This window comes from Psammomys obesus, unplaced genomic scaffold (genome assembly GCF_907164565.1).
Source record: "Psammomys obesus unplaced genomic scaffold, mPsaObe1.curated_primary_1811, whole genome shotgun sequence".
Taxonomy (NCBI): domain Eukaryota; kingdom Metazoa; phylum Chordata; class Mammalia; order Rodentia; family Muridae; genus Psammomys; species Psammomys obesus.
The window spans coordinates 9,162,600-9,184,781 of record NW_026596143.1 but is presented as its reverse complement, the minus strand read 5'-3'; the positions used below and the strand labels follow the sequence as shown (position 1 = coordinate 9,184,781).

At 38.7% G+C, this 22,182-nt stretch overlaps 1 protein-coding gene across 1 annotated transcript in view; it reads left to right on the top strand.

Annotated features, from left to right (window-relative positions):
* Nucleotides 1-22,182, top strand: part of LOC129666307 (POTE ankyrin domain family member A-like) — a 38,122-nt gene that overhangs the window by 3,769 nt on the left and 12,171 nt on the right. The window contains exons 4-9 of the mRNA XM_055593347.1: nt 4,799-4,905; nt 6,883-7,020; nt 11,175-11,236; nt 11,669-11,698; nt 14,728-14,764; nt 18,491-18,563. Of these exons, the coding sequence (XP_055449322.1) occupies nt 4,799-4,905; nt 6,883-7,020; nt 11,175-11,236; nt 11,669-11,698; nt 14,728-14,764; nt 18,491-18,563 (447 nt within the window). The remainder of the gene's footprint in view (nt 1-4,798; nt 4,906-6,882; nt 7,021-11,174; nt 11,237-11,668; nt 11,699-14,727; nt 14,765-18,490; nt 18,564-22,182) is intronic.

Here is a 22,182-nt window from a genome sequence, read left to right as displayed (position 1 = left end):
GTGTGTGTGTGTGTGTGTGTGTGTGTGTGTGTGTGTGTGTGTGTGTGTGAACATTTCGTGTTTAGAAATCCAAGCATTTCTTGAAAGTATTTGGAAAGGAAGCTGCGAGTTCAACACTCATAGTTTGAAGGAAATGTTCGATGCACAACTTTCTTTTACTCATTTAATGTGAAATAGTTGAGAAACCACTGAATTTGTTAAGGGTAAAACTTCCTCATTTTTGTCTTTTTTTTTTTTTTTCCCCACCTTGTCCCCCTGGCTTTCGTAAAGCAATCCCAGTAGACAGCAAATTTTACTCTGGGAAGGGCTTCAGCTTAAAACTCGAAGACAACAGAGCATTTCTGTAAAACGAAAATCCAGAGGCTGTTGGCAGGTTATTGTCAAGTGACCCAAGGCTGAGGAAGAAAATGTGTAGAGGGAAATTAATCAGAAACACACACCTGGAAATTAGGTACCGGAGGCAATAAAGCAGAAGGAATTAAAAAACAACACTTAATATGCGCCGGTAGAGTCTTTCTCCATGCTGAAGGCAGTAATTGGTAGTTTGAGCAAGAAAGCTATTTAGGTACAGACATATCTAGAGATCAGTTTAAGGAGGACCCTGAAAGTAACTAAGTAATCACAAGTAACTAAGTAGTAATTATGTGGGAAACCACAGAGAAAAACAGGGAGTTCACTATTATATTTTCTGGAAGAGATATTCACTTAGGTAAACAAACAAACAAACAAACAAACAAACAAAACCAACCTCTGCTCTCAAATCTATAATTGCTTGGTGAAGAAGGGGGCACAATATTTATTTTTCTATATTGCTTTTTTAAATATTGAAATTATGTTGAATTCTGAGTTGCATGTTCTCTGTTTTTACTTACTGAGTCCTTCTTATTAGTCAAATAACCAAATGATTGAGAGAGTTATCCATGTCCATATACATGAGACAAAAGTTCTGTTTTCGTGGCTCTAGTTCTCAGCTGCAGCTGAGTGGAGCTTGGTTCAGTACATCTAATAAGGAATGGGCAAACATCCCTGAAAATATTTCCTTGATATTCTGAAACAACTTCTAGTTTAAAAAAAAAAAAAGCCCAAATAGGTAACTGAAATATAGGCATTTCTGGATTCTAAAATCCTGACATCTCTAGAGGAACTAGCATTTGATTATATCACCCCTTGGCCTATTGGCAAAGATCAAGTGCAGAATTTGACTGTATACTACTTCCTGCCAATGTGTCTTTCCCAAAAATATTAGCCTAGCTTTTAATTTACTTTTGTGTTGAAAAGCTAAATTGAGTATTATTAAGTAGTTTCATTTCTGCATCTGTGACAAAAAAGCAACTTAGCGGAGAAAGAATTTATTTATTATTATTATTATTATTATTATTATTATTATTATTATTATTATTTTGGTTAACAATTCTAGATCCATCTTTTCAGGGAAGTTGCCTCATCAGAAGCTTGAATCAGCTTGTCCCATAGCATCGATAGTCAAAAGCAGAGAGAAACGAATGCATTTATGCTCACTTGTTTGATTGTGTAAAGCTTTAATTCCATGTTCTTATACAGTGCAGGAGCCTCTGTCTAGAGAATGGTACCACCCACAGTAGGCTGTGTCTGTGTCCACCCACTGTGGACAATCCGTCACTGAGATTCTCTTCCTGGGTGATTCTTGGTTGTGTCAGGTTAACCATCAAAGCTGACCATCGCAATCAACAACTGTCCACTAGCTCACAGAATAAATTACTTTTCTTTTAACTATCTATAATTATTCTCTACTTTTAGAAGGTCTTCAAAACTTTAATAAGTAGAGACTGTCTTTTGAAAAATTTCACAGCACTCCACATTATTCAAGTTAACAGATTCCCCAAATGTCAATTGTGAGCAGGCTTTTCTCCATCAGAATGTAGGAAAACATGGATCTTCTTGCCACTTGAAGAACAGTTGTCTGTTTGGTAGCCAGTCTCCATGCAGGTATTCAGTTGATGAAGCCTAGCAGTTGTAAACACACACACACACACACACACACACACTACAAAGTCCATAGGAATCATTTATCTTGAGCTTCTATGTGATTAGTAATCTCTTTTTTGTGAACACTGGAAAAGCAGAAAACAAGTGGAACGTGAATTATCATGGGCAGGAAGAACTAAGTATTATGAGGTTTTATTATTATTATTATTATTATTATTATTATTATTATTATTATTACATTCTGGGAGATTGATCCTTCTAAAACATAGTTTGCTAAATATGAAACCAGTAGAAAACACACCCACAGCAGCAAGGAAAGCACAGGAGATTTGGGTTCAAAGTGGCCTGGCTATACTTAGTTTCCTCCATGACTTGAAACCACTGTTAAGCTCCAGGAGATTTCCTGTAAGAACCCGACTTCCTGTTGCTCCTAAAGAATTAAGCCCTGTCTCCCTTGAACCTTGTACTCTTGAGTGCCCATGCAGAAGGCCAACATGCACTTTACATTCTTGATGTAGAAATGAAAATTTGGCCATTGATTCACTGACTTATGAGCATCCTTACCACTGTGTGATGGGGTTTGGTTTATTGATGTAAAGAAGATGTAGTCTTTGCCCTCAAGAGGCTGTTAGATTACATGAGAGTATACACATGGCTTCAAATAATGGATGCTGCAATAGAAGCAAATATTTGAGGCAACATAGGTTTGAAATGGATGCTGGAGAAGCTTAGGTTCATGTGACCTCTCCAGGCAGGGGAGGGGCATTTCAAGGAAAAGAAGTGGGGCATGTGAAAGGCAGCATGGTTAGAGGAAGGAAGAATCATTTATCCACCATGATTTTGTGCTTTTCTATGTATTTATATGTGAATGGTTGATATACCGTCTCCAGCATCATCAGTGTAGCATATCAATAGATTGTGCTACTAGACAGGAGATACATTTTTCTCGGGAATAGGCTTCCTGGAGGTCCCTGGCAATGTGTTCCTCCTGGCCACCTAAGCCAAAAAGACGTATTCTGAGAGTCCCATGCTTCCTTGATTGCAGGGTTGGATTGATGAGCTTTTTTGCTGTTTCCCTATGATTCTTGGAACAGCACAATTAACTATTCAAGGAAACACATTTCTGATAGATTACTAAAAGCTTTAGCAAAAAAGAGTGGAAGGAAAATAAAATTTTAGGAGAGGTAATAAATCAGATTCAGTATCAGGAATTGCTTGTGGAAAAACCAAACATTGTAGGTAATAAAGGGGCAAGAGTTTTAGGTCTTTCTAAAGAAAATATTTAATCAGGATCTGTCAAGATGAATGCTCTGGATATTCCCACTGCAGTAAAACTACTACAAAACCATTACCAAACACAGGTGTTTATGATGAGGCAGAAAGAAGATAGGCAAACACAGGAGGTCAGAAGGTTTTATATTATACTATGAGTTTTAGCTCAAGCATCCTATCTCTAAAGGAAGATTGTAAATCCTTAGCAAGACAAACAGGAGGAATTTCCCTCAATGCTTATCTCTAGGGAGGGTTGTAAATCTTTAGCCGACTTGGCTCGGAGGGCAATGACAGCCCCTGGCCTTCTCCTCACTAATCAGTAGCGATAAAACTTCGAGTTTAAAGCTTTGTATTTGCTTTGATTAAAAGCTTTTAGGCCAAGATTTTTTGTAGACACTGCTTTATATCAGGTTGCCCTTTCAGTTAAAATATAAACTTTGTATTGTTGGTAAAAGTCTGAATGTTCCAGGAAGTATGTCAACCTCAAAGTGCTTCTTTATGTAATCACTATATAAGTGTTAGCTTGACTTCAGTAAATCGCAGCAGATTCAAACACTTTCTGGTGTGCACATCTGTCTGTCAAATCCGCCTAACCTGTGTCTACCTGATATCCAACCTCTGATTTTCCCACGGGTGTGGGACCCTGGCTGGGTCGGTCTGTGGCATATGGTCCTTTGTAAGATTTTTATTTTTTATTTAAAATATTAGTTACAGTTTATTAACTTTGTATCCCAGCTGTAGCCCACTCCCTCATTCCCTCCCAATCCCACCCTCCCTTTCTCCTTTCCTCCCTGCCCCTTTGCAAATCCACAAATAGGTCCCCTCCACTTCCATCTTACCCTAGCTTATCAGGTTTCTTCAGGACTGGCTGCAATGTCCACCTCTGTGGCCTAGCAAGACTGCTCCTTCCTCAGGGGAGGGGGTCAAAGAGCCAGCCATTGAGTTCATGTAAGAAATAGTCCCTGTTCCCCTTACTAGTGAACCCATTTGGATACTGGGTTACCATGGGCTACATCTGAGCAGGGGTTCTCCGTGAACAAGGAAATCACGAAATTTGCAGGCAAATGGTGGGATCTAAAAAAAAAAGAAAAAATCATCCTGAATGAGGTATCCCAGAAGCAAAAAGACACACACAGTATATACTCACTTATAAGTCATTACTAGACCTATAAGACAGGATAAACATACTAAAATCTGTACACCTAAAGAAGGTAAACAAGAAGGAGGACCCTGGGTAAGATGATCAATCCTCGCTTAGAAAGACAAAAGGGATGGACATTGGAAGTAGGAGAAAACAAGTAACAGGACAGGAGCCTACCACAGAGGGTCTCTGAAAGACTCTACCTAGCAGTGTATCAAAGCAGATAATGAGACTCATAACCAAACCTTGGGCAGAGTGCAGGGAATCATATGAAAGAAGGGGAGTTAGTATGACCTGGAGAGGACAGGAGCTCCACAAGGACCTAATAAATCTGGACACAGGAGTCTTTTATGAGACCGTATTTCCAACCTTTGTAAGATTTTTATAGATAAGTTGAGAATAGGCTCTGTTGTTTTTCAGGACGGCTTCACACCACTTTTGCTGGCACTCAGAGAAAAGAGGACAGAGGTGGCAGAGTTTTTAGTGAAGAACGGAGCAGATATTCATGTTGTAGATGACATGCAAAGGTAAAGTCATTTGAATTAAAAAAAAATTAAACCTTGGCGGTATTCTGGACTCAGCGACATGGCTTGTTGGGAGAAGAGGATTAGCTTACAAGGACACAGTGAAACAGACTTAGGCATCAGTTTAGTTTGTTAAGGAAGAAAAATGATTGCTTAAGCAATATAAATTATATATATATATATTTTAAACAATATAAATTATATATATAAAGTGGGTCACATTGCCTTAAAGTAGTGACTGAAGATTGTTATTTGCAATCTGATATTGTTGGTCATATGATCTTAAAAGTTTATTAAGTAAATGAGTTTCATTTGTGTCCAAAATGTATTTACTTTTAGTATGATTTTTTTTTTTGATTCACAAACAACAAAACTGTTAACCATCTTAAGGTATTTCCTTTTTTTAAATTTTTAATATTTTCTTTTCAGTTACTCATTTTTATTTAAATTATTTTTTGTGACTCTTTGAGAATTTAATGTGATCTGTTTTGATCATGTTCACCTCATTGTTTCCCTTCACTTGTGTCTATTTTTTCCCCTACCTTTCTATCCCAACTTCATGTCCTCTTTTTTTTTTTTTAATTATTTTTATTTAGTTTTTTAACACTTTCACTCTGGTTGGTGTTATCCATGTGCTTCTGCTTGTGGTGCCTTCCCCTGGAGCTTGGCTGACTTATCATGAGCCACACTCTTAAAGTTATCTGCTTCTCCCTCCCCTAGAAGCCATCAACTGTCAATAGTTCCTTAACTAGGACTAGGGACTCCTACATCCTTCCCTGTTGACTGGCTTGACTGTGCACAGGCAAACCACAGCTACTCTGAGTAGATGAGCACAGCAGTCCTGCCATGCCCAGAAGACACTGCTTTGCTCCTCTCCTCCCCAACCTTTGGCTCTCACAACCTTCCTTTCCCTTCTTCCTTTTGCCCCCTCCCTGAGCATTGAGGAAACGGCATCATTTAGATGTCCCATTTATGGCACTTTGACCAGTTATGGGTTTCTGCATCAACCACCATTTATTCCACAAGAAAACTCTAGTGAGCTCTCAGATATCGGATAGTATTTTCACATTTCCTTCTTGTACACTTTAAGATTCTATATTCAGTCCAATAGGATTTGAAAATTACGGTGTGTGGGATGACTATTTAAATTTCTTTTTTTTTTGTAGAATATTGATAACAGGTTATCCTTAAGTGACTATTATTTGTTATTACTAAGTCTTCATTTTACCCTTTACCTCCTTGATTTATTTTAATCCATTTATATTTACTTGACAATGGAAGTGAGATAAAATAGTGTAAATTAAATTAACTTTAACGAAGATAAGTTGTAAGTGAGTGATGAAAGAGGAGACTTCAGATTCATTCAAGACCAAATTTAATTCTCAGTTTTCCCAGTTGCTAGGTATAACATCTTCAGAATGATGCTCTTAGTCAAATATATCCTCTGATATAAAACAAAGGCTAACACACTTGATAAATTGTTATAGGATTATTTACATAGCATGTAGTTTAGTATATGATCAATATCATTAATTGAAAGGACTATCAATTTTATTATTATTCTTATGTTCATATTATTCATATATTCAAATCATGCAACAGCTTTGAATTATTTCATCTTGACCTTATTAATCAATGTAGTATATGTTATGTGTTCTATTAGGTTAGGGTAATATGAACTTTTACTTAACTATTTCAGGTACATGGCCTGAGTATAGATATTTTCTTTCAAAGGGTATGAAGTCAGGAGTTTCACTTCGAAGTAGACAATGGGAAAAAAGATTTCCTGTATATGCCCTACTTTATACTGGGATACAGCCTCACAAAGGGGAACAGTTATGATTCCATGATGCTATGGCTGTTGGTAAATGGTAGATTCAACATAGCCAGACAAGGCGTTAAGTTGGTAAAACACATCTATGTTGATTTAGCTAATTTCACCCATTTCCTAATAGTGAATCTCTGCATCTGCTGTTTTAGAAACACCTTGATGTATGCTATAAGATGTGGATCAAAAGAAATGGCCACATTACTCCTTGAGGAAGGTATTGATTTCCTATACAAGGATGTCTTTGGCTGGACGGCATTACGCTACGCTATTGAAGGCCATTGTACTTTGTAAGTATTTCTATTAACATGTTAAGTGAAATTATGTTGAAGTTCAAAAACCAGATACAACTATTGCATCATCCAGTTGGGGTGACACTGCACTGTGCAGGTAGTTTCAGAATGTCAATGACTTAGTCCACCTAGCCAATCAGGAATCAAGTAAAATAGCTAGGAACAGCACTGGGCATGGGATGCTTAAGTTATGGACTTGTTTTGGTGAATGCTGAACATTAAACCCAACACCTCACGTGTGCTAGGCAAGTCTTCTTTTCATTTTACTGTACCTCAAGCTAAGACAGTTAAAAACCTTTAACCTTAAGGATCTCAGCATTTTCCATATTATGCCCATATATAACTCCTAAAAATAAAGTATAAATAGTATCTATCATATTTTTGATCTTTTAAATTCACTGTGGAATGTTCAGTCAGATATTGAAATGCCCATTTTAGCAAACAATCGTGTTGCTTTCCTGTGGGCGCTGTCTTCTGTGCCCCACTCCTTGACTCAGTCTCCAAGTGGGTTCCCTAATAATGGGAACAGGACCGGTGTCTGACATGAACACAGTGGCTGGCTCTTTGATCACCTCCCCCTGAGGGGGGAGCAGCCTTACCAGGCCACAGAGGAAGACAATGCAGCCAGTCCTGATGAGACCTGCTAGGCTAAGGTCAGATGGAAGGGTAGGAGGACCTCCCCCATCAGTGGAGTCGGGGAGGGGGAGGGGAGGAGAACAAGGAGGGTGGGATTGGGAGGGAATGTGGGAGAGGGCTACAGTGGGGATACAAACTAAATAAACTGTAATTAATAAAAAAAATAAAATTTAAAAAGTCTATAATTAAAGAAGAAAAAACTCAAGTTAAAGGGGCATGAAGTGAGAGAAACAAAGCTTAAGGTATAGAATGGATCATCTCGATAAGCAGTGATGTGCCCTGATGTCATAAGACATCCTCACTCCCTGACTAACAGCACGTGGCTACTGCACAAGTTCTTTCCCATAGATAAGTGTTTTCTAAACAAACAAACAAACAAACAAACAAACAAACAAAAATTTTACTGTTTGAGTTCAGTAGGTTTCTTTTAAGATTTTATTTGATAGTATTAAAACATATGCAGGGAAATATCAAAGCAGCAAGAGTGTCCTGATGCTGAGCTTTTTTAAAACCCCAAATCAAGCCTAATGTATTTCTTTGCACTGACTAAATTTTAAGTATTACAGCTACTTAGAAAATGGGATGCCCTCGTTTTGGTCATTGGCTATTCTGTTTTGTGACTTGTAATTCAGAGACATGAGTTGTTTAACAATTTGAAGCTAAGTACTTTATGATATAGTACCTTCTTAATTAAACTACCGCTCACTATTACCAAAATAATCAGTCACACTGAGGGCAGAAAGGGAATCCATTCCAAGGTCTGGCTTTGCTCTTCTCTTCTTCTTCCCCTGCCTATTTTAAATTATCACATTTACCGTCATATGACTCATATAACAAAACCCTCCTTTATATATAGCTACGATTTTGTTTGCTTAACTCCTACTGTTCTTTGGATCCAGAGACAGGCTTAGTTGCTTCTTTGTGGGGAAAATTTTTTAAAAATCTATGTAAACATGAGACCAGGATTGAAATAATTTGGAAAATTTTTACTACTATAGACAAGAGAGAGACAGAATGGATTTCAGTTGGGTGTCTACCCAAGAATAAAATCAACAGCAATCCTAAACAGGTGGATATAGGGCATCCTAGCACCCAGGAAAGGGTACCCAAAGGACACCATGGGACCTGATGGACAGATTTAGTATTAATAATAAAAAACTCATGTTTTTCTGCAACATATGCACTTTTATAGAGTTTATATTTGTCAGCAAAAATGATATACAAATTTCTTAATGTGAACTGACCACAAAGATCTAAGCTAATGTGTGAGTCCTGTCTGAGATTCTAAATGTGTACAAAGGGTCAGATTGCTAATGATGTATGTGACCAAAGCAAGAAAGTCCAAATGCCAAAAGATAGTGTGTTGCTTTGAGAATAATAGCTGAATAATAAAAACTAAATACACGTGACTTTAAGATGTTGTAAGGTCTGACCATATGTTGTCTTAAGGTCTTAGAGGTCTGGTTCAGCGAGGACAACAAGGTAGATTAACGGCTGTTGAATTTCAGAGCATGTTTTAATAGTGCCAGAACCAACAGAAATAAAGAATTACAGGGTAGCCCTTTTCTTATGCTTCATCTGGCTTTTCTATGAGAACTAGGTTCCTTGGACCTAAGAAATCCCTTTAGCTGCTGGAGTATCAGTCTCAGAAAAACAAACAACCAACCAGAAAACAAAACAAAACAAAACAACAACAAACAACCTGTGCCCAGATTTTTTGCTTCTGTTGCTCTCCTTGTGGAGCTTCTGTCCCCTCCAGCTCTTTCTATCTCCCCCTTCTTTCACAAGACTCCCTGCACTCTGCCCAAAGTTTGGCTATGAGTCTCAGCATCTGTTTTGATATCCTGCTGGGTAGAGTCTTTCAGAATCTCTCTGTGGTAGGCTCCTGTCCTGTTCCCTGTTCTCTCCCTCTTCCAATTTTCTTCCTGTTTGCCTTTTTGAGTAAAGATTGATCATCTTACCCTGGATCCTCCTCCTTGCTTAGCTTCTTTAGGTGTACAAATTTTGGTATGTTTATCCTATATTATATGACAAATATCCTCTTAAAAGTGAGTATATACCCTGTGTGTCTTTCTGCTGCTGGGATACCTTACTTTTCTAGTTCTTACCATTTGCCTGCAAATTTCATGATTTCCTTGTTTTTAATTGCTGAGTAGTATTCCATTGTGTAAATATACCACAATTTCTGTATCCATTCCTCAGTTGAGCGGCATCTGGGTTGTTTCCAGGTTCTGGCTATTATGAATAAAACTGCTACAAACGTGGTTGAGCAAATGTCCTTGTTGTGTACTTGAGCATATTTTGGATATATGCCTAGGAGTGGTATAGCTAGATCTTGATTGTTCTTCAGGGAGATGAGGGAGGTCCACCGGTTCAAGAGTATTGTGGGTGTTTCAGCTGTACCCAAGGGAAGAAGATCACAGGCACACATGCACAACGATGGAAGTGTGCATGGAAGTGTGCCTTGAAGGAGAGGGTGTTAGAACTGTAGATGCCTGGAAGGGTGGAGCGTAAGTACTTGTGGGGTGCTGGCCCCATTTGCGGGTGCAATGCGCATGCACTGGTACCCAGAATGCCTCAGTGGCCCACAGGCCTGTCATACTGTCCTCTAGGTATTCAGATCTTTCTGGGTTGCACCATCGTGGCTCTAGGAATTGTTTGCCTGGACTCCACTGGGAGACCCACAGAACAGGGGCTTCAATGTTGAGAATGCTGTTCCAAGGATACCTATGTTGTTCACAGTGGGAGTGTGGGTGGGAGGGACCCGATGTCTTGCTGCTAGTGCAGAGGGACCCTGGATCTGGGGCTCTGCATGCACTCACTTGAAGGCACCCTCACTCACTGATAGGCCTATTCGGAAAGCACAGTGGTTCCCCCTGTTCTCTACTCTCAGGTTTGGGCCTGCAGGAGCAAATGAGAATGTAGGTGATCAGGCAGCTCAGTGGTGTCCACTGTTTGGCCACTGGGCAGGGAGACCTGTAATCGGGGCAGCAGCCTCTGCTGTCTCAGTCACTCGACATGGAGACTCCTGCTTGGGCTAGCCACCACCCCTACGCAGCCGCAGATCTGGGAGTCCTGTACAGCAGACCACTGAAGCTGCAGTCCTGGGAGTCCCCTTCATTATAGACTTAATCACAAGATTTAGAGCCCATACATTTCAAACCACTGCAAAAACTTCTGGTTGTGCCTCTGTTTTCAGTGACGGTCTTTATTTAGAGTCAGGGTCTCATGTACCAGGGGAGACCTTGAACTCACTATGTGTCTGAGGATGACTTTGGATCAGCTGATCTCTCTGTCCCCACCTTCCAAATGCTGTGACTACAGGTGTGTGCCACCACCGTGCTTGGTTACGTGTGAAGTTGGGAATGGAACCAAGGCTTGGTGTATGCTAGACAGTCACTTGCCAGTGGAGTACACCCCCAGCCCCTGGATCATCCTTAAGGATTAAATATACTAAAAATGTTTTAAAAAAGGTATTAAACAGTAATTGTTCCTATTATTTTTTCATATGATAGTAGACAGATACTTTTGGATTTTGAAGAAAAAATGCACAATAACAAAAAAGATAACAAACCAGGTAAGGCTTATGATGAATTGTTCTTTGTGGTCCTACCATAACCAAAAGTGTCAAACTAAGAACGTTTTCATTCAAAAAGACCAGAAAAATATATTTGTATTTTCTTAGGTCCTTTCTGAATAGTCTATGGGTCAGAATGATCTCAGACATTACTTACATGAAAGCTACAATCGGAAGTGTGACCTTGTCTCCAAAAATCATGTGGAGAGTCATTAAGGAAGACCCGTAATAACGACTTCTGTACTACACATGCATGTGAACACATGTGCACAAACAACCTTCATCCCCATGAACATATGCATGGAGGGAGAGAGAGAGAGAGACAGAGAGACAGAGAGAGAGGCAGAGAGACAGAGAGACTGAGACAGAGAGACAGAGAGAAGAGAGAAAGAAAACAAAACTAATCAAAACTTGTATTTTTGGGGGTACTAGAAATTGAACCCAAGACCTCCTGCATTTTAGGTAAGTGCTGCATAATTTGTTTTACCTCCAGCCTTTCCCACCCGCTACTGTTTCTGCTCATCATCAGAAGCTATGACATAATTTGCATGTTAAAAAGTTTAATTTATATGTTTAAAAAATTAAACTAATATTATTTTCATGTTTGTGAAAACATACTCTGGACATGCACCTGGAGATCAGAAGACAGTTTTGAGGTGGTAGTTCTCTTCTTCTACTCTTTCATGAGTGGCCAGGCTTGCATGGCGAGGTGACATTGCCTAATGAGCCATCTCACTGCCCTCTAAAGCTATTATAAAAATGATTTTACTTTAAACACAGACGGGTGTTGGATTTTGTCAAACACTTTTTGGCATCTAAAGAGATGATCATGTGTTTTTTTTTTTCTTTCAGTTTGTTTATATAGTGGATTACATTGATGGATTTCTGTATATTGAACCACCCCTGCATGTCTGGGATGAAGCCTACTTGGTTGTGGTAGATGATATCTTTAATGTGTTCTTGGATTCAGTTTGCGAGCATTTTTGCATCAATGTTCATAAGTGAGATTGATCTGAAGTTCTCTTTGTTGGGTCTTTGTGTGGTTTAGGTATCAAGGTGACTGTAGCCTCATAGAGTGAGGTTGGTAACATTTCTTTTGTTTCTATTTTGTGGAATAGTTTGAAGAGTATTGATGTTAGCTCTTCTTAGAAGATCTGGTAGAATTCTATGCTGAAACCTTCTGACTCTGGGCTTTTTTTAGATGGGAGATTTTGATGACAGCTTCTATTTCCATAAAGGATATAGGAATATTTAATTTATTTACCTGTTCTTGATTCAGCTTTGGTAAATGGAATCTATCAAGAAAATTGTCCGTTTCATTTAGATTTTCAAATTTTGTTGCATATAGGCTTTTGAAGTAGGACCTAATGATTCTTTGGATTTCCTCAGTGTCTGTTGTTATGTCTCCCTTTTCATTTCTGATTTTGTTGATTTGGATAGTGCTGGTGGAGGCAAGAAGTGGGCATCAGATCTCCTGGAACTGGAGTTGTAGACAATTGTGAACACCGATGTGAGTGCTGGGAATTGGCTCTCTGCCAGAGCAGTTAAGTGCTTTTAACCCCTAAACCATCTCTCTAACCCCCAAGCTCTGTCCTTATAGCAATCTGCTACCTAATAAGAGAGTTTGAGAGACATGACATCGTACTTCTACTGGTAGCAGAGATTGGATAACCATGTTCTATTCAGTTCAAATAGACTCTTAAGAATTATGTCTTCCCAGGCAATATACAGCCACCCCAGTTTTTTTTTTTAAATGTGTTTCTACATTAGGTACAGCTCAAAATGGATACATTCTCAAGGAACAGACTTACTAAATTTTCCACTGAAAGAAGAATGTTAGATGAATTTTTTTTTTTTTTTTGAGGACAATTCATGCTGATTTTTAATCTGGTTGTAATAGTTTACAAAGTCACCATCTGTAAAGAAGGAGGTTTCCTCTGTCTGCATAGCCACTGCTGGCATATGTGAACATTGTTATTTATTTATTTATTACAATTTATTCACTTTGTACCCCTCTCCCTCTTCTAGTTCCACACACCCTTCCTCCTTCCTCCATATGCCCCTCCCCTAGTCCCCTGATAGGGGAGGACTTCCTCCCCTTCTCTCTGACCCTAGCCTATCAGGTCTCATCAGGGCTGGCTGTGTGGCCTAGCAAGGCTGCAACTCCTCCCCACTAGGGGGAGTGAATCAAGAGCCACCCACTGAGTTCATGTCAGAGACTGACCCTGATCTCCTTGCTAGGAAGGAGACTTAGAAACTGAGCAGCTTATGGGCTTCCTCTGAGCAGGGGTTCTTAGTCCTCTCCATGCATGGTCCTTGGTTGGGGTATTGGTCTCTGTAGGACCCCCTGGGCCCAGGTTTTTTGGCCCTGTTGGACTCCTTGTGGAATTCCTGTCCCCTCTAGGTCTTTCTATCTACCTCTTCTTCCATAAGGTTTCCTGCACTCTGCCCAAAGTTTGGCCATGAGTCTTCAATACCTTGGTGGGTAAAGTCTTTCAGAGGATCCCTCTGGGAGGCTCCTGTCCTGTTCCTTGTCTTCTCCTACTTCTGATGTCTATCCTGTTTGCCCTTCTGAGTGAGGTTTCAGCCTCTTTGCTAGGGTCCTTGTTGTTTAGCGTCTTTAGGACTATAGATTTTAGTGTGTTTATCCTATATTATATGGCTAATATCCACTTACAAGTGAGTATATACCATATATGAACTTTGTTTCACAGATAAGAACAAGAAAATAGCTTTTACAGAGAAAGCATATGGTATCTTCTTTATAAAAAGGGTTAGCTAGAACAAGTATGACACTGGTGACTCTTGAACTCTTCATTAGAATTTGGAAAGTCTTTGCAAGGCACTTGTTCCTGGTCTGCTGTTGTGTTTTGAATCTTTCCCCTGCAGGGTGCGGTGTCCACAGGTAAGTATCAATGAGATAGTATATTCACCCTAAACTGAAAAATTAACTGACTACTTGAAAAAAAAATCTTTTCTGTTACTACAAAATAAACATATTCTCTTAGTAGATGATATTAGGAGTGTTCAGGGTTGTATGGCCGTAACATATATATATATATATATATATATATATATATATATATATATATATATTATAATATTTCCTTGTTAATGTTCCTTATGCTGTTAGTCCAGATATATCAAGTGGTTTGCTTGACAAAATAATAAGAATAATTTATAATATGATGATACCATCTTAAGTTAGTCTCATACTAGTTATATTATGGCTATTATATCAAACGTTTTACTTTTCATAAAATTCATAAGTTTTTTTGTTTTCCTTGTGTTCCATGAGCACAGCAAAAGAAAGAATCTTAATGCGTTGCTTGCTCTATCAGCAGTATAATTCATATCTACTGTAGGAGATATTAATTTACATGGTATTCCAAATTAAAGTTTTTTAGCAAAGCTTCTGAGACATAGATTTTTAACATTTGATACTTATCTTTCATCTGTTTAAAATTAATTTTATGCTTTTTTTTTTTTAGTAGAGAAAACCGATTGTGGAAGTGATTCATTAGCAAGGTAAGTTATACGTGTTTATAAAATCTATGTGTGTCTAAGTATGGAATGGACAGATGAGAAGCAAGTATCTGTTCAGCACTATACTGTGGGAGGCACCATGCTTTATATTTAAAATACTATTGTTCATTATAATTCTGACAGTAGACATTCAAAGTACATGCTACCATGATGTTATTTTTCACTAAGGAGCCAGCTGTGACTAAGTCCCACATTCATGATTTGACTGCCATCTTGCTTGGCTCCCCCATTCATTCACTTGCTTATTCACAGGTTGTCAGAGATAGATGAGCTCTGTGTCAGATCAACTGCAGAAGTCAAATTTACAGATGAACGTCTTTAGGGTATTTTTGAGAAGTGCAACTACACCATAAAAATTTCTCTGCAAATTTTGATAACTGCAGTGCTAGTCAGCACCTTGTTCTGAGGACCAATGGTTGTCTTGTTCACCTTGCTCATGTGGATAAACTTAGAGCCATAGGAACAACTCCAGGAATGAATGTTCTTTTCTGAAAATGAAGAAGATCTGAATGCAGATTATATGATTCATATTATATTTAATACTCATTTAGAGCATACTTGGAAATTAATTTTCCTGCTTACTAATTTTTCATTTTTTGCTCCTTTAAGCCTCTATACATACTTAATCTGATGACATTTTTATTTTATGTACTCTTGTTTGTGTGTGTGATAATAACCTTTCTTTTAAATCACCTTTTCTGTTTTCCTTCTTGTTTATCTTGTTTTAAAAATTGCTGCCAGCTAAATATTCTGTTTTTCTGCAGAGAAGATTAAAAAGCATAAGATATTTCAGAATTTGAAGGGATTAAAGAACTAATAAAAATATACTCTTATACTTCATTCAGATGGAGAACTTAAAACTCAAAAGATATTAACATGACTTCTCTAGACAGAAAAAAAAATGGTGCAGATGACATTAGACTCATGTGCCTTAACATTAAGGCCAATTGTCATCTTATGTTTGATTCAATTGATGGATATTTTAATAAAATAACTGGAACATGAGCCCAGTAATTCCACTGGCACAGGATAAAAATAAAATTAAGATTGTGGAGGATAAGAATGGTGTTAATGGACAGATGATTGGGATAGAGAAAAGGACACAGGGTTCAGTAGGCTATAGTATTTAGAGAAAAGACTGGAATGCAAGAATTGTTGGCAAATTTGACAACAAGAAGACAGAAATTAAGGACACAAGATATTGGAAGTTTGTATGCCTGCACATTGAAACTGGTATCACGGACAAATCTTGATATAGATGCTGCTTAATTGTTTAATTGTAGGAATTGAAAAACATCTACATGTATGTTGAAAACATTAAGATAATTTAAGCGTCTGGGGACAGTTTCTGCAGCAGCTAGGAATATGGTGCTTTACATCACCTTAGAGCCTATCAAAGACTGGGGCATTAGAAGCTGAGGAACAAATTATACCTGTGGCTGAGACAGGTGTCTCCCTCCAGCTTTGCTGAAGAGATTGCATCCTTCCTACCTGCATGATGGGTAGGACAGTTTAGGATCCCCTGGCACCGAAGTCACCGAGGCTTTGTAGGGTTGTTAGTAAGATGGCTGTGTGGGTAGTTGAAGCTCTATTTAGCTTGGTGCTTCGAACACATCTTCACTTAAGATTTTCCTGGGCTGGAGATTATAATTTTGGAGATCGTTGTCTAGACCTGAAGAAGAGGAAGTGGAGGCCAACCAGAAGGAAATAGTTCCAGAGGACTTAGAGGAACAGGCACAACTAACAGGAGACGCTGTGTTACAGATGTCTTTCCCCTTGAGTGGGTGCTTTTGAAAGTTTTTAAGTGCCTGATTGTTTACGTGAAACCTGAAAAATGCAAGAGGACAGGAAAATAATTGGAATTTAAAATTTTGAAGGATTTAATCTTTTTTGGGAAGGTCATTCCACCAGTAAACACATAAAATTAATTTATTGGTTGACTCTTGTACAGCTTTAAAACATTTACAATTTTTTTAATGTCTATCACTGTTTATAATACAGAAGCTTTGACAGATCTCTTTAACTATACATGCCCAAAATTCACAAATACAATTACAGCTCACAGCACCTTTAGACAAAAACATATTTCAAAGAGAATAAGTATCTACCTCATACCTCTTTCCTTTTTCTTTTTTTATATCTCTTTTTTATTTTATTGATTATACTTTATACATTTTGTATCCTCCCATAAGCTCCTCCCTCCTCCCCTCCCGATCCCACCCTCCCTCCCCCTTCTTCATGCATGCCCCTCCCCAAGTCCACTGATAGGGGAGGTCCTCTTCTCCTTCCTTCTGATCTTAGTCTATCAGTTCTCATCAGAAGTGGCTGCAATGTCATCTTCTGTGGCCTGGTAAGGCTGCTCTCCCCTCAGGGGGAGGTGATCAAAGAACAGGCCAATCAGATTATGTCAGAGGCAGTCCCTCTTCCCATTACTATGTAACCCACATGGACACTAAGCTGCCATGGACTACATCTGTGCAGGGGTTCTAGGTTATCTCCATGAATAGTCCTTGGTTGGAGTATGAGACTCTGGGAAGTTCCCTGTGTTCAAATTTTCTCGTTCTGTTGCTCTCCTTGTGGGGCTCCTGTCCTCTCCAGCTCTTACTATTTCACACTTCTTACATAAAATTCCATGCACTCTGCCCAGCAGTTGGTAATCAGGCTCAGCATCTGTTTTGATAGTCTGCAGGGCAGAGCCTTTCAGAGGCTCTCTGTGGCAGGTTCCTAGGTTGTTTCCTGTTTTCTTCTTCTTCTGTTGTCCATCCTCTTTGCTTTTCAGGATGGGGTTGAGCGTTTTAGTCAGGGTCTTCTCTCTTGCTTAATTTCTTTAGATGTACAGGTTTTAGTAGGTTTATCCTATGTTGTATGTCTATATGAGTGAGTATATACCGTGTGTGTGTTTCTGCTTCTGGGACAGTTCACTCAGAATGATCCTTTCCAGGTCCCACCATTTACCTGCAAATTTCATGATTTCCTTTTTTTTTTTTTTTTATTGCTGAGTAATACTTCATTGTGTAGATGTGCCACAATTTCTGTATCCATTCTTCAGTTGAGGGACATCTGGGCTGTTTCCAGCTTCTAGGTATTACAAATAAAGCTGCTACAAACATGGTTGAGCAAATGTCCTTATTGTGTACTTGAGCCCCTTTTGGATATATGCCTAGGAGTGGTATGGCTGGATCTTGAGGAAGCTCTATTCCTAGTTGTCTGAGAAAGTGCCAGATTGCTTTCCAGAGTGGTTGTACAAGTTTACATTCCCACCGGCAGATGTTTTAAGAGACAAAGATAATGAACAGATTCTCTTAATGATTGTTTCTCAAGCTGGGAAACCAGCCTACAACTTTATATACAGCTTGGTCATAGTCTTCTTCAACCCAGGGAAAGACATGGAGAGAAAATGGTGCATCTTTTCCTCTTTTTAAGGCTACCACACTCATCTCAGCTTTTCTAGTACGAATTTTTCTAGTACTAATTTTTCAGGTCCACGGTCATTAAAGGCAATTTGTGAAGACACGTTTTTCTCAGGCTGCTACTATTTTAAATGAAGCATAAAATCAGTCCTCACTTAAGTGAAAGCTTCTGTACAGTGAGAGGGCAAATTGTGTTTACACCAATTAACACATGCCATTTCGTCTCCAAGCAGCAGAATTCGTATAAGATTTTCCAGAATTGTGCTCACCTGTCTTTACTGCATTCTTTGCTCTATAGGCTTTCCGACTGTCCCAGTCCTGAAACTCCCTTGCCTGAAATGAAGGAAGACGAGTACCACTGTGATTCCAAGGTAATGTGCTCCTCTGTGGAGTTAACTTCCTTACCCTAAGTCTGTTTTTGTTTTAAGATTTACTGTGGTCTGGATGCCATCTCAGTACTTGGGAAGTTAGTCAGCAGAAACAAGATCATGAGTAGCTGAAAACAATTGTCACTTTGGTAAACAATGAAAAGAACTAGTAACCGCTTTGAGGTCATGGGGTAATGGTTTAAAATTACAGAGCCCAAGAGAAATTGTATTAGGTTTACAGTAATAGACAGGATTTGAAATTTATTTGGATAAATGTAATTTACTGTGACTTTTAAATTATCTTAACATGACTTTTATAATGCTGAAATAAATCTTTAATAGACTCAATTTGTTATTATAGTAGCCAGTTTCCATGGTACTTTTAGTTTTGACAGTACAGGGCGTCTAGCAGTTTATTTTATAGGATATTTTTTCATTACATTTAACACTTATCTTTAAAATCGTTTTCATGTTTCTTGTCTTTTTGGTTTTGATTTTGGTTTTTCAGTATGCTGTAAACTTTTAGGAGAGTTTTTTCCCCCTATTTTTATAGTTGGTTCTGTATTTAAACTGAATTAGTATTAGAAATATGGGCATGTATACTTGCAAAATCTGCTTCTCAAAATATATGTTAAAAGGGCTATTGAGTTTTTCTAAGTTGTTCCACGAGGAGTATAAGGATCATGTGACCAGTGTGACGTGAGGGAACAGGATGGGAACCTATTACAGAGGGTCCTCTGAGAGGCTCCATCCAACAGTGGGTTGAGGCAGATGCTGAGACTCAAAGCCAAACTTTGGACAGAGCGCAGGGAGTCTTATGGAAGAAGTAGGGGGGGGTCGGAGGGTGAAGAGAAGGACATAGATGGGACAGGAGCCCCACAAGGAGACTAACAAAGCTAAAACATCTGAGCCCAGCAGTTCCTGCAGAGACTGATGAACCAACCAAGGGCTATGCATGGAGAGGACCTAGACCCTCTCCCCAGGTGTAGCCAATAGCCAGCTCAGTCTCCATGTGGGTTTCCAAGTAAGGGGAGCAGAGGCTGCCTTTGTCGTGAACTCGGTTGCCTGATCTTTGATCACTTGCCCCTGGTAATGCAGCTTTGCCAGGCCACTGATGAAGAAAATCTAGTCTGGGAAGGAGAACTCCCTCTTCCAGTGGATAGGAGGGAAAAGGGAGATACCGGGGACTGGGAGGAGTTAAGGGACAGGGCTACAATCGGGATATACAATGAATAAAGTTGTAAAAAAAGAATACAAAAAGGAAAAAAAAAAAAGAAACCGAAAATGCCCTAAAGCTGTTAATCGTATGTCTGACTTCAAGACTGATCATTTGCTATTCAATAACCAATTGGTATGTTCTTCCCTGGAGAAGACTATTTCTCCCAATCTCAGCGTTACTTGGTTGCCTGTAGCTCTTTGTGCATGCTTAAAGTTAGCATGCCATGCTGATCATTGATGTGGTTTATAGGTGTCTTATCTGGGTAGGACTCTTGGTTGCCTCCCTTTTTTGGAAACTTGCATGGCTCCTTCTGGTACCTTGAAAGCCAGTCTTCAGAGAGTGGACTTTCATTTCAGTTCCAGCTCTGGTCTTTGTTTCTGAAGTGCCTGGTGTTTTCAAGATTGGGACTTACTTTCTACCCCTTGGGGTAATCAAGGGCAATAGCAAAAGACTAGGCTTTGGGTTTCTTTTGGAAAGTCCTGGCCAACAACTCAAAAGAGGGTTTCTCATGTTTGACATTGGGGTTTTATTAGTTGGTCTTTGGATCTTGGAGGGAGCACTGTCAGCCCAATGGAGACAGATTTAAAGTTTTCATTGTAGAGGTCCTGTACTTTTTTGGTTAGGTTTTCTTTCCTAGATATTTTATTTTCGTCGAGGCTAGTGTGAATGTGTCCATTATTTTTTTTTCCTCTGTATGCTTGTTGCTGTACAGAAAAAGCTATTAATCTGTGTAAGTTGATTCTGTATCCTGTGCATTGCTGAATTTATCATTTCTGATAGAAACTTTGGGATCTCTACATGTACAATGTTGTGTTACCTGCAACTAGACATAGCTTGACTTATTTACCTTTTGTATTCCTTTAATCTCCTTCTCCTGCCTTATGGCTCCAGCTAGTGCTTTGAAAACAATATCGAAAAAGAGTTAGATTAGTGGGATGCCTTGACCCTGACTTCAGTCGTATTGCTTCAAGGTTTTCTCCATTTAGGATTATGACGACTGTGGGTTTTTCATATATAGCTTCTATTATGTTAGGGTTTGTTCTCTATAGTTCTGTATCCTCTAGGGCTTTGATCTTGGAGGCATGATATATTTTGTCGAAGGGTTATTCTGCATCTGTTGAGATGATCTTGTGATTTTTGTCTGGAAGTCCATTCATGTTGTTACTTCACTTATTGATTTGTGTATGTTGAACCATGCCTGAATTTCAGGAATAAAGCCAACGTGGCATGGTGGGTAATAGTTTTTGATGTATATCTATATTCTGTTTATAAGCATTTTGTTGAGCATTTTAAAGTCTGTGTTCATTGGGGATATTGTTTTGTAATTTTCTTTTTAAAAATTTAATCTTTATCTGGATTCATAGAAGGAGTTTGGGAATATCTTTCTTTTCTCTATTGTTTTGAATTGTTTACAAAGGATTGGCTATGAATGTTCTTTAAACATCCTCAGGTCTGGAGTACATTTAGATGAAGAATCAGGTCTTTAAGTGGTGGTGGCTGGGCTCAGAGGGTAGGAAGAGGGCAATGCTCCCTGTGGGACTCATACACTTTGCCAGGACAGGACCTCAGATAGGCCAACATTTTACCCATTTCAGAATTATTTTTAGAAATGTAGCTGCTGTGTTTTTTAGAGTTCTTGTTTTAGAAGGAAAGCATCTTTGAATTTAAAGCTGCATTTTTTTTTTTGTGAACTATCTGAGGAAGAAGAAAAACATAATTTGTGACATTATTATGGCATCTGGATCGCCAGGTATAGGCTTTCAGGGATGGCTGAAGGAAGGGACAAATGTAAATTTGGAGACTAGACATTCAGTTAGGTTTTTGATGCTCATCTAAAGATAAATCAACTAAGGAATTAAGTGCATTGAGTACTTTCATGGCATACATTCTTATAATAATAAATATAAACAATGAAAACAAAGATAACACTGAGGGAAGAGATAGAAAAGGCCATGATAAATGGAAGCAGGGTTGTAAACACAGCAGGTGAAGGCCAAGGAGCTATCAGAATCCTAGTTCTGTCATTTAGCATCTTGGCAAAACCAAATAAAAGAAAACATGTGTCAATACAAATAATGTCACTGTGACTTTAAGATGATATGATACATGTAACATTTCCATGTACCTCATGAATAAATGTTGGGGATAGGAAAAACCTCTCAGGAAATGTAAAATATGTTACTACACAATCCTGTTTCCATTCTGAGACTTAAGTGTTGAAGACATTTTTTTTTTCTTTAACCCGAGGACAATAAAATGATAGTAGTGTCAAGAACATACTTAGAAAGCACATATATTTCTAACTTGGACTGTGGCAAACTTTAGTATCTCATTTATGAATACATCCTATAGGGAGACACCAAATTGCCCCTCAAAAAGCCTTTCTGATCAATTTTTAAAAAT